Raw genomic sequence first — 13,291 nt, forward strand, 5'->3', positions numbered from 1 at the left:
TAAATTTCCGAAAATGGTAATAAATATTATACGTATTTTTATTCCTTTTCAATTCCGCAATTCCTGAAATAATGCGTGTTTTTGCAAATAATATAATCCTTGCTTTCATTGCTTATTATTATGCAGGAAGTTTTATTTGAAAATTCGCCTTATTTTTTTAACACACCTTGTTTACCACATCCGCCAAAGCAGAATATTTTGTGCGTGACTACCATTCGATAGTGCCCGGGTTCAAAGTTCACTGTGGGCACGAAACATCAAAATGATAGGAAAGGATTTTTCTCATAGCGTCACCCCTCGGCAGGCAATGGCAAACTACCAAATATATTTCCACCATGAAGAAGCTCCTCATAAAAAACCATCTGTCGTTCGGAGGCCGCATATACCTATACGTCCCTCCATTTGTGGGAAAACATCTAGAAGTACACCACAAATACGTGGAGAAGCTCGGCAAAACAAAGGATTTAATATGTACAGTAGCTCAAACGTTTAATCGTACATACTCACAGTTAAACATTAAAACAGAATTTCGAAACTGTAAATTAATTAAATTTCGAGAAGAGCATATTTGTCACTTCTTTGGAGTACACTCCATTGACATAAATAGATAATATTTAATTTAATATTTTTATAGTGGGAAACAGAAATAAACAAAACCATAGAGTTCACGTCCAAAAGAATAATCGTACAAAATTCTATGCCCTTAAAAATTACAGTATTCAGTTTCTAATCCATTGGCCTTTATTACAGCGTTTTAAAGTTAGCGTCTGAGTATGTACGATGAAGCGTTTAAGCCACTGTAATTAGAATCCATCTGTTGAGAAAACTTTCGAGTTTTCGATTGTGCCAAATACTGATAATTACTCGTATAAATTTGATTTATGATTCATGGATTCGATGCTTCGGATGCGCCTTAAAAGCTGGCAAGTGTGAAGCAGAACAGATGTGTTTTGTTTAGGAAGCTGAAGTAGAATTCAAAGGGAATTTAGAAATAGGCTCGGTTTGATTAAAAATCAAGTAAAAGAGGGGTTTGGAACAAAAATCGATGAAAACACGGCCTGAAATATTAAAACCACATGGAATTAACATATATCTTATCTGAAATTTTTCAATAATTTTGTAATTGCTATCATGTGGAATGCACCTTGATATTAATGCGTTCAAATAACTTTTTAAAACTATGAGGGGTGTGTACTTCAAAAACTATGGATGACGCTAAAAGCCAAGCTTCGTTGCAGTATTCAAATAAAGATTTGTTGAACTATTTATTATATATATATATATATATGGGGCATTCTTCGCCAACCGGACACCCCCATCTGCCCAGAACAGTTTTTATAAAAAATTTTTTTCCCTATGCCGAAATAAAAGCTTATGTCATGTACTTTAATTTGTTATGTGGCACTTTTTAAATACTAAAAAGCCATTCCTTCCAAATCTCAAACAAAAAGGAAGTTATTATTAAAAGATTTTCCAATTCTCCAGAAGAAAAAAAAGTTTTACTGTGAATTCTCCTCAAACATGATGCTCGGGGGTTTCTGGGTTCGCTGCTGAATATAAATATTGAAGGAAATTGCTGAAATTGGAATTTTTTTTTTCATAATACAGGATTTTTTTCACAGTAAAACTTTTTTTCTTCTGGAGAAATGGAAAATCTGTTAATAATCACTTCCTTTTTTTTTGAGATTTGGAAGGAATGGCTTTTTAGTATTTAAAAAGTGCCACATAACAAATTAATATAAAGTACATGACATAAGCTTTTATTTCGGCATAGGGAAAAAATTTTTTTATAAAATCTGTTCTGGGCAGATGGGGGTGTCCGGTTGGCGAAGAATGCCCCATATATATATTTAATTGGCGCTTACACCCTTTTTGGATGTTTGGCCGACCTCCTCCGGGACCTACAGAATAACATTGTTTGGAAATATAGTACCTATCTGCACCTCCATCGAGTGTGGCCACTGAGCAATTGCACTGAGCTGTAGGTTAGCTTTATGGGGTTAGGGGTAGTGAGGATTTTCAAAAAATTGGATTTTTTGGCATTTTCTTAAAGTATAATATGTTAAATATATTGTGTGAAAATTTGAAGTGAATCCAACAAATACTTTTCGAGTTATTCAACAATTAACAAATGGTGCTCGGGCGCTCCGTAGCGTTCGTATGCTGAAAAAATGGATGCTGCACGTATGAAAGTGGTAGAAGGCTACGTAGGCAACAAAAAATCCATATTTTGGAAACTACTACGGCGGCTGAAGAACTATTATATGGCCCAGGAATAGATGGCACAGTATAAGTAATTAAATAACTCGTATAACTCTGCATAAATCGATAGCAAAACTTTAAATTCGTTTTTCTCAAAACTATTTTTTTAACTGGTGATCACTGCAACTTAAAAACCTCTTGGTAGATTTCAACAAAATTTATACTGCTTTTGAAAAACTTAAAAAACTCATGCCTGATCGAAGGATTTTTTTTCAAGAACTTCGATTTTTTTAAACGGTTTTGTCAGTTTTTTACTCGAAAATCTGAAAAATATTTCCTGATAATTTCTCTTGTCCGATTGATTTTAGATGAATCTCCAAGGACTTGTGATGGTCACCGCAAGGAACTTCTGGAGAATCGGGCTCCACACAAACAGCGATAACTTTTACAACTATTATTTTTTTTTTTTTTAATTTTGCTAAAGTCAAGACGAAATATGATGTATTAATGCTATGTTTTTATTTTTGTAAAATAAAACAATTGACTAGCATAAAAAAATGATTGAAAATCATCATTTTCTCGGGCCTCTGACTACCCGTAACCCTTTATAGCAATAGACAGAGCCGCTATCAAAATGCCAATAAGCTACTGTTTTTACTGTGAGTATTAAAAAATTACACCTACTACGAGAGTTAAAAAAAAAATGCATATAAAGAGATTTTAAAACAACCAAGATGTTGGCTATACCCTGTACGTTCTTTTGTCTAACACCTATTTTTTAATAGAAAAATATCCATTAACCTTACCTGTTCAATTTCAATCAAAAAAGTAGTGACAATTTTTTTATTTATTTATAAAAATTGATTTGTAGCATAAATCTTATAAGCTAATTGCGTGGGCAGCTAAAGCAGCTAGGTCTTAAGCTCGATATATACGAGTATAAGTATATACATCCAAACTTTCATAACTTAAACTTCTAAAACTCGAATTTTCTATAACTCGAATTAAATCGAGGGGCTATCTATTTAGCAGCAATATAGCCCCTTGAGCTGCTCTACCCTGAAGATCTCTATGACTCGAATTATTTAAGTGAAGCTTTTTATGTATTCGGTGAAGTACTTATGTACTTGTGCTTGTAAAGCGGACGTTTTTAACACACTTTTATTAGCTCGGGTTGTATGTATGTAACGGAATCTTTGAGCTTAATTTTCACTGGCTTCTAAAAATCTGATCGACTTGGAATTTTGCACACCTATCAAGGACCGATGACAATGCAATAATTTGATAAAAGTTTTCCATTATCCTTATTAGGATTGCCAGGATTAATATTTTCTTCTGTTGAAGAGTAAGAAAGACAGAGCTAACGCGTGGTCTGCGCATGCCTCCACTCTCCGAGTTACTCTTACTGATTTCGGGAGTCTACGACTCACTCTTTCGAATTCGAACTTGCTCGGGCACGCGGCACTGCAGTACGAATAGAAGGCTAAAACGTTTTCAGGGTAGTTGCATTCTCACTTTGTATAGTCTTTACACATGCGTAGATACTACAAGTCTCATACACGCAAATTTACTCTATTCAATGTTCATATAAGATGAAATAATTTTCATATGAGATTTAATTTTGTTAATTACAATAAAATAATCAAAACATAAATTTTGAAATTATTTTACGGAACAAAATTTTGGCAAGTAAAGAAGGAATTTATCATGACCATGATTTCATTTATAAAATTTTATCGATTAAAGTACAATTCATAACAAAAATGAACTAAAAAAACCAAACTGGAACTTTAAATCTCGTTTTAATTGTGTCAATATAATCCACGGTCTCCTTTTTCTGTGCTGAGAGTATCTATTCTGTGTCAAGGCCAATGCTGGCCTTTCTTTGGACATATAGTCGGTAAAGAAGGAATTAAATATAATAACAATAATTTTCATTCAGAAAAACATGGCTCGACCTTCAATCAATGATCTATATGGGAAAAAGGATGTAACATATTGATTATGTCAGTATATTTCGTTGTTACCTCTCCGTTTCAGGAGTGGGGTAGCCGTTTCTCAGGCTCCCTCCACGAAACAAGTTCTTCATCCCGATTACTTCTTTATCACGGCTGATAACGGACTTAAAAATCGATGCTCAATTGTTCTCTCAAGTATCTAAATTTTTTTTGGGTTGAGTTTAGTGTAATGTCGTATGAACAATTCTAGGCAAACTATAAATAATGATTTATTTAATGACAGTTGGTGGAGATGTCAGGGAGTGGTTCCTCAACAACCTTTATAACTTCCAATATTCCGGAAATAATAGTTTTGCAATTATTTGCCTTCAAAATGCCTTCAGCAACTTTAGTTTCATTTTTTCTCTTAAACTTCACGTCAATCCATAAAAAATCAAGTCACACACGTGTTTTTACTGGTTTTTATACTTCTTTCTCACGACTTTTCAAATTTAAACGAGAATAACAATTCATTGGAATTGACAACAGTATTGTGTTGCCGGATGCCTGCAAATAAAAATAAAAATACGAATAAAAATTAAGTATTTAAGTTCAGTGTTGATTCTTACTACACACACACATATGACGTTTTAACTTTTAAGGCTTATTTTTTCAAGCGCGGCCGAAAGCTGCCAACGCTAAAAAGAGTTCTAAGCAAAAATACTGTAGATAATAGCGCAGCTAAAGTTGGACTGATGAGGATTGTATTTTTGAACACTGTCACCCAGTAAAGCTCAATGACTTCGAGATCCCACAATTCATTGAAACTAAGTATGTATTTAGACATTCATATGTATTCAAAACTCACTTGGAAAACTCTCATCCTCATCAAAAGCTTTGGGTTTAAAACTTATCTTTTTCGACTGGTTACTAATCAAAAAACCTCAATTGTCGCTCCATAACGAAATCCTCGTGTATAAGGCCATTCTCAAACCCATTTGGTATCCAGCTATGGGGTATGCAGCCAGCTCGAATATTGAAATAATACAGGCATTTCAGTCTAAAGTACTAAGGATAATAATAAATAAAAAACACAGCAACCCGCTGTAAACAGATATTACATATTATTGCACCCAAATACCTTTGGCAACATGTTTAATGAGAGAAGAGAGTCGTCATAAGAGGCTGAAAAGAAAAACCCTGTTCGAATTACTCTATTAAGCTTATATAATATTTTTGTTCGAATCTCGGTGAAAGCAAAATTAATAAAAACATTTTTCAAATAGCGGTCGCCCCTCGGCAGGCAATGGCAAACCTCCGAGTGTATTTCTGCCATGAAAAAGCTCCTCATAAAAATATCGGCCGTTCGGAGTCGGCTTGAAACTGTAGGTCCCTCCATTTGTGGAACAACATCAAGACGCACCCCACAAATAGGAGGAGGAGCTCGGCCAAACACCTAACAGAAGTGTACGCGCCAATTATTTATTTGTTTTTTTTAATATTTTTGTTGGCGGTCGCATCACTAGAAGCATCCGCACAAGTTAATAATGAGAAATTTAGTTGCATATATGTATATGATAAATATATTATGACTGAATTAATAGCGTTTTAAAATAAGTTTTCAAATATTGTAAATGTTAATTAACAGAAGCAATAAATAATGAAGTCAATAAAAAAATACAAACTCCGTTCTGATTTGAGGTGTCTGGCAGCACTAACCTTTCTCTGAATTACAAAATGTTAACAATAAATTACTTGAAAACTATAAGCCGCCGAAGCGTGCGATTTTTAGTTTCAGGATGGGGAATATACCCCTCTATCCTCCATTTACATTTTTTTTCAACGCGTGCGGTACTACATATATTGCATATTCCCCTTCTTCAAGCAAGCGACCGACAATAAAATTTTCACGTGTAACAAAACGAAATTTTGCGATTGTGAATAAAAAAGCTTAAGTTGAATTATGTGGTTTTAATAAAAATGCCATGCATTCAGTGTGATCGAAAAACATGTGGAGAATGCTTTACGGTACTTTAAAATTTGAAGCAATCAGCTGCCAAATGCTTTGTATTCTTTTGTTGAATGCAATAATTGCAATGGACCCTGTGCGTGCAACAAGCGTTCAAAATTTATTATCTGGTACCTACTTGCCAACCGTAATTAATCAATGTGCATTGCTACACCAAATAAAATAAGTATTTTCTTTATATCTAAAAGTGTCTTCGCATAGGTGTTAATTGGCGTAGTTGTCTACTTGGCGCTGATTGGCTAAACATTGAAAATAAAATGCAAAAAATCCTTCGCCTCAGTAATTGGTTAGGCTTCCAATTTCTAAATTAACTTTCTCGATTGCAGTGTTTTTTGTATACCTCTTCAATCAACATCAACCTTTTAAAGGTATCAATAGCGAATTACTTGAAGCAATTACAAATTTAATTGTGCATTTGTTGAGGATTTATACGCATTAAAATACATACAACGGCATACGACAAAAATTTTCATACATTCAAATGTATGCACATATAAAATTTAGTTGCAAAAGTGATACACATACAAAGCTGCATATGAAATTTAACTGAAATATTTTGAAATTATACATTTTTATTAAATTTCGATTGTTGTGCTACGAAGGGAATACTTTTCTCGCTACGAATTATAAAATTCCCCATTGGATTCTAATTGAAAATTGCAAGTGATGTCACAAATGAAATGTGATAAGCTCTGTCCTCTGTCCATATGCATGTGTATATATGTATGTATGTGTAGGGGACAAAGATTGCATAATTGCAGCTAGCTGATAATGTTGCAACGCTTAAGGCGCCAAACAAATTTAAACGACTATCAACGCAATTTAAAGAATTTTAATGTGAACATAAATTGGAAAGAAAACATTTTGACATTGATATTAATTGCTTTACAAATAAGGCGAGCGCCGTAGATTTAACGCTAAAAACCATTGAAATACCATTAAAATGCGATAAGTGCACGCATAAAATCAAATCGATTACATAACTGCAACTGATAACATTAGAATTTGACGCCAGGTGCGAAAATGTTTAAACAAACAAATACGCGTTTAAAAATAAACTCAAGTGAAATTATTTACCCAATTAATTTAAGCTTTTGTCTTTAACGATTTTTTTTTAAATTTTTTGAATTTCAATGCCATGTATTTACGTTTGAGTTTAAAACAAAAAATAGTTTAGACCTGCCTTTCATACTTCGTTACAATCAGGTTGAGTAATTTTATACCAATTTTTTTACTGCAGTATTTATTAAAAAATATTTACAACGCTAAATGAAATAAAAAAGCGCTCGCTTTAGTGAAGTATTAAATAAAAAATTTAATTTTAATAAATCAACTCCCAGTGTCACCCACAACCGTAATTAAGAGAGTTTAAAAAAAATTTTAATTTAAAGCGATTCTAAAGTAACAAAGGTGTTGGCTATACCCAGTACGTTCCTTTACTTATCACTTATTTTTAATTTAAAAATATTTATTTAACTGGTGCCAAATTTATTTATAAAAATTGGGTTGCAACATAAATCTTTTAAGCTCATTGCTTAAGCAGCTAAAACAGCTAGGAATTATGCTCGATATGTACATATTTTCATTCTTAAACAAAAATAGCTAATTACAACTTCAAAAGTTTTATATAGATTTGTTCTTTTAAAGAGTTTATTTATTAGAGACATAAATTCAGCGGAAGAGACAGAGAGTTGTGAAGCTGGTGGTGCCGAAATTCCTTTGGAAGAGTATTTCAAATGTAATTATTAAATAAGAAATTGTGAACAGATAGTAGATCATTTGAGTAGTTCACAAGGTGTCGCAAGTTTCGCATTTTGTTATCTCGTAAAGTTTTTAAATAAATGGTTAAATAAATGCAGGTAAAGGTACTTGATAAGTAAATATTGTCTAGCTGTGGGAAAAATTATAATATGACTTGCACGATACCTTGCGAACCCCTGAATATATTTTTAGCCGCTTAAAGTTTACGACATACAACAACACAATACTTACGACACTCCAATTGTTTTTTTATTTTGTTTTTTTTTCAGTATACATTTTAAAGTCTTTACATGTGGAAACATTTTTGTGCAATAGAAGCTATTTTATGAAAAACAATTTATTAAGAAAATTAAGTTTAAAAAAATATTTTTTAATTATTCACAAATGTGCTTTTTGCAATGAAATGTACATATACAAGGTGGCGCAAAATTAATTATTCAATTTTGTTTTTGAATAACTTTTTTCCTAAGTATAAAATAAAAATGATTGAATGACCTTTACGTACTCCCTTGTTTGTCAGTTTGCATACTGAAGCTGTCTAGCTCACAAGAAGCAAATATAATACCTATTATTGACGTATGACGACATTTGCAAAGCTTATAAATCTTCCGATAGGGTGATTAATTTTATGCCACCTTGTGTATGTGTGTATAAATATATGTATATATAATTGCTATTTTTCCACAAATGGAGGGACTTAAGGTGACTCCGAACGGCAGATTGTTTTTATGAGCAGGTTTTTATGTGCATAAGGTATTTAATTTAAAAACTTTTCAACCCAGTTTAATTTCGAGATCGGAGTATTAAGGATGCCAAAGAATTTTCACAAAAAATGTATAATTTGCATAGTACAACTTGCTTGAGTTATCGCCATATCCTTAACTTAAAAAATTTAATAATAGAGTAGGATGGAATCAAAGCTTTCAATATATTTATATATGCACATACTCGTATATGTTTACAGTTGGCAATGCCAAAAGTTTTATTACGTGTATGAGTATATCGTTACGTGCTTGCTTTCAAATAATGCTTAGGTGTGACCAAAACGAATATGCGCCCGCTCATATTTGTGTGAAAATGATATTCTAGTGGGTTTTAAGAATATTTATTTAAATTAATTAAACACTTTCAATTAAAGCTTTTCTGTTTATGATCACACTTTCCAATAAATTTGGGTAATATTTTCTGTAACTAGGGGAATCATAAATATTTATTCCTTGGTTAACATAAAGTATACTTTTAGATGATATTTTTAGGAAGAACTAAAGAATTCTATAAAAAACATCTCCCTGAACGTATGATGTTATCGCTCCTAGACGGAGCATAGGGCGGAATATTTATTAGTTCTACTCAAACTTTTATCAACGTTTATCAATAACTAAATTCAAAATCCACAGGTGTATAGAGTTTTATTGAGAGAACTCAATTTTTTTACTGAACAATGGGACAGCTGATGGGACAATGTGTTGGTTCTTACACTTGGTATAATTGATTAACTCCCACGATGGAGAGAATAATAAGATAGCGTCGATCGTGGTACCGCTACTTCGCTCTCAGCGAATTTGATAGAATTGCTGCATGTGTGACGTCGCACTTGTGCAATTTATTTATGTGTTGTTGATGTAATTTCTTCTTCTTCTAGCATTCTGTTCGTATTTTCACATCTATTTCATGCAGCTGCACCAATGTGACGTCACTCATTCTCTGAAGGAAGCAACTTTGTTTCTGTCACTCTTGATAAACTCGTAACTCTACATGCATAAGTTTACATCTCATGCGCTGCCGTTAGATTGTTACAAATAACCGTTATGCAAACAAAAGTATAAGGTTCTTTGCCACTAGTATTCTGCGCTGCGTATAAAAATGAGAATGTGAGGGTGCGGTTAGGGATGACAAGAATAGTGCTTTTTGCTGATAAAGTTAATAAAAAAAACTTGTTTAGTCTGGCATATAATAAAATTTATAATTCCAATGGATTCGGGATTTTGTATGGAGACTGATGGATTCTAATTTAAAGATAGCTTCAAGCCAACAATAATTTTAAAGGGCGTTGCCAACTAATTTTAAAGAAAAAAAATCATTAAATTATATTGAGAAATTAATAACAAAATTTAAGTAAAATTTAGGTTATGGGTTTTAAACAAAATGCGCTCAAAAGAATAACCCAAACTTTTTAAAATTAGCTGTGTACAGCGTTGCCATCTAGATCTTAAAGCAAATAATAAATGACAGAACAGATGAATTAAGTATAAAGATATGGGCATCACGCAAATTATGACTGAGAACATTCGAATTAAAAAAGTATTTTCTGAATAGCGTTTCCACTTATTTTTTAATTCAAAAAGTATTAGGATTGCGTTTTAAAATAAAACATGCACACACAAATAAAAAATTCAACAAAAATCAGAAATTATTTGCTTTCAAGTAATTAATAAAATTATTTTTCTGCAATATTAATTTTTTTTTTTGTATTTTATCGGGTGTTTTTGTAAGAGCTTGAGAACTTAAAAAGATAATATATATATATATAATTGGCGCGTACCCCCTTTTTGGGGGTTTGGCCGAGCTCCTCCTCCTATTTGTGGTGTGCGTTTTGATGTTGTTCCACAAATGGAGGGACCTACAGTTCAAGCCGACTCCGAACGGCAGATATTTTTATGAGGAGCTTTTTCATGGCAGAAATACACTCGGAGGTTTGCCACTGCCTGCAGAAGGGCGACCGCTTTTAGAAAAATGTTTTTTTTAATTTTGGTGTTTTCACCGAGATTCGAACCGACGTTCTCTCTGTGAATTCCGAATGGTAGTCGCGCACCAACCCATTCGGCTACGGCGGCCGCCGATGATACAAAACAGAACTACTGTTAGAATGATTTTTTTTATTGAAATCTCGTAGATTGCATTTATTTTTTTTCCAATAAAATACTAAATCTAATTGAGCCCAATCAGCATAAATGCGATAAATTGACATTTCGGCGTTTTCTTCATCACTTCGCTCTATGAGCTGTTCGCTGATTTTTTTGTGAATTTTCACGATTTAAAAGCGTTGTTCTAGCATTAAAAGATTCATAATAACTTGCCAAACCTTACTGAACAGAAATGTCAACTCAGTTTTCCATTTTCAGCTATGCAATCATAGTCATCGAAATTGATAGCTCCTATGCCTCTACAAAAGCGCTCGATAGAAGCGAGTTATGTATTCAGTGAAATTATTTCTTCCGCGCTAATAGCCGTATGCTTAGCTCTGTTTGCTGCAGACGAGCGGTCACATCTCTTGTAAGAAATTTTCTTTCAACTATTGCGTCTCACTCATGATTTTAGCGTAACTCGCCTTTTGAACAGATGGTTAAAATCCAAATTTTCTATATATAATATTAAGATTGGCCTAACTACAGAAATATAGAGCCAATGTGTAACACGAGGTGTTAACTCCTTTTAAAACCGACTGGTTTCTTGCAAGTATATAATGTTTCCTCTAATGAGTCCTAAATACTTTACATTCTTCCTCAAAGGAATCTCCATACCCTTAAAAACTAGCGGGAAGGTTATAAGAAGCCAATGTTTCTTTGTAAAGAGAATTATTTTAGCTTGTGCGGGGTTTATACCGAGTAACCTACTCTCCTAAGCATGGCCATGTTAGAGCGCAAAATATCCATTAGGGTGTTGGATATTTGCCTTTAATAGCGATTGCATCTGCAATCCCCACAGATTCAGCAATAGTGAGTCGATAATTTCAACGCTTGTGTGTATGTATGTTGAATGCTGCATGCATCCATTATAAATTGCCAAGAATTCAATTATCAAAAAAGAAAAAAATTATAATATTAGAAAATACAAAAGTTAGTCGCGTTGAACATTGGGTGGTCTTATCTAGCTCACCCTGTATAACAACTCGATGTAGATTCGTTCGTACCTGTGTAGCATCTAAGTGATTATTTACATATTTTGGTACATTCCTAGTTTTAATGAAATTTTTACGCCTATGAATTTGTTATTTAAAAGTACTCAAACAATGAAATGCCCTGATACAAAATAATTTTGTATTGATCTTTGAAGTTTGAGCAGTTATAAAAATTTAAAATCGTGTCATACCTATCAAATTAATAAAATATGTAGTTGCTTCCTCTTTTGTTTCATCTCTTCTAAGTAAACTCGTATAATGGCCGATGAGGAGGATCCATGGGGTTTCGATGAGGGTGAGAGTGAGCCAGCCGCTGCGCCTGCTGCTGCCGGCGCTGCACCTGCCGCGGGTGGCGTGAGTGCCGCGGGTGGCGCTGAGAGTGCACCAGTTGGTGGCGAAGCAGAACCTGAAGGTGCTGCCGAAGGGGAAGAGGCAGCACCACCACCGCCGCCTGAAGATGATGGCTATCGGAAGCCCGTGCAGTTATATCGTCACTGGGTGAGGTAAGACATACATACGCAACTGGACTTTTGCCATAGGCATAACAAATTATATGGAATTTTAATTTGCGACTATGCGATTTTATTTTGTGCTCTTCTTTTAGACCACAATTCTTGCAGTATAAATACATGTACAACTACAGAACAAATTACTATGATGATGTTATCGATTACTTGGATAAGAAGCAAGTTGGCGTTTCAAGGGAAATACCAAGAGCACAAACTTGGGCTGAACGTGTGCTAAGAACAAGCAATGCTAGGTAAATTGCGACGCATGAAAACAGTCTCTAGACATTTGAAAGACAACACTTTTTACTTATAGATAATCAGTAGTAGTTTTTGCACTTGCATGATTTGGTAAAATATTGAATACTTTCATTTGTGTTTATATAAATTTATTGCACTAAATTTATTTCATTTCGTTTTGTGTATTGCCTACGATTTTAGTGGACGCGACCTCAACTCATATTCGTCTTCAAGCAAAAGGGATCAGCATCTTGTTCAAACTCTGGCTGCCTCGATTCGTACGCATAATTATCACACCAAAGCTTATATTAACCAGAAATATGCAAGTGTTCTATAAATACAATACAATACCTATCTACATATATACATACACATAAATATGAATACCACCTAAAAAGTTAGTTAAAATTGTAGTACAATTTAATTATAAGGAGATGATTACCTAAATACGTTACAATAAAGTGGGAGCTTGTCGCTATAATACTCTTTTGATATATGCAAAACTTTTTATTTCGAACTGCATACAATAGTTTAGAACTTGTTCCTTTGCCGATGGTAACTATCGAAGTCATTATTAATATTGATTATCAAAGACTAATTAATAAGATTAATTTGTAATATCCATTCTTTACAAGCCCTTCTCCCACCCAACCGACGCGAGAGACGACGACTGCATGGCGTAGAAGTAATTTCTACTTTGATGTCGAACTGAAAATGG

At 33.5% G+C, this 13,291-nt stretch overlaps 1 protein-coding gene across 2 annotated transcripts; it reads left to right on the plus strand.

The window, feature by feature from the left end:
• Window positions 1–6,453: 6,453 nt before the first annotated feature.
• LOC129241837 (flightin) lies at window positions 6,454–13,067 on the plus strand. 2 transcript variants are annotated; one of them, XM_054878362.1, is made up of 4 exons: window positions 6,454–6,536; window positions 12,074–12,330; window positions 12,432–12,587; window positions 12,775–13,067. In XM_054878362.1, the coding sequence occupies exons 2-4, from the start codon at window positions 12,086–12,088 to the stop codon at window positions 12,908–12,910; spliced, it is 537 nt and encodes a 178-aa protein (XP_054734337.1). In that variant the 5' UTR covers window positions 6,454–6,536; window positions 12,074–12,085; the 3' UTR covers window positions 12,911–13,067. The 2 variants fall into 2 exon arrangements, with proteins under 2 accessions (XP_054734337.1, XP_054734335.1); XM_054878360.1 differs by having other exon boundaries at window positions 6,495–6,536; window positions 12,043–12,330.
• Window positions 13,068–13,291: the final 224 nt, after the last annotated feature.

This window comes from Anastrepha obliqua, chromosome 3 (genome assembly GCF_027943255.1).
Source record: "Anastrepha obliqua isolate idAnaObli1 chromosome 3, idAnaObli1_1.0, whole genome shotgun sequence".
NCBI classification, from domain to species: domain Eukaryota; kingdom Metazoa; phylum Arthropoda; class Insecta; order Diptera; family Tephritidae; genus Anastrepha; species Anastrepha obliqua.

Bases quoted from the DNA above. Each gene is read 5' to 3' on its own strand.
- LOC129241837 (XM_054878362.1), top strand. From the start codon at position 12,086: ATGGCCGATGAGGAGGATCCATGGGGTTTCGATGAGGGTGAGAGTGAG. The intron at 12,331-12,431 runs GTAAGACATACA...CTCTTCTTTTAG, and splicing joins TTATATCGTCACTGGGTGAG to ACCACAATTCTTGCAGTATA. The intron at 12,588-12,774 runs GTAAATTGCGAC...CTACGATTTTAG, and splicing joins CTAAGAACAAGCAATGCTAG to TGGACGCGACCTCAACTCAT.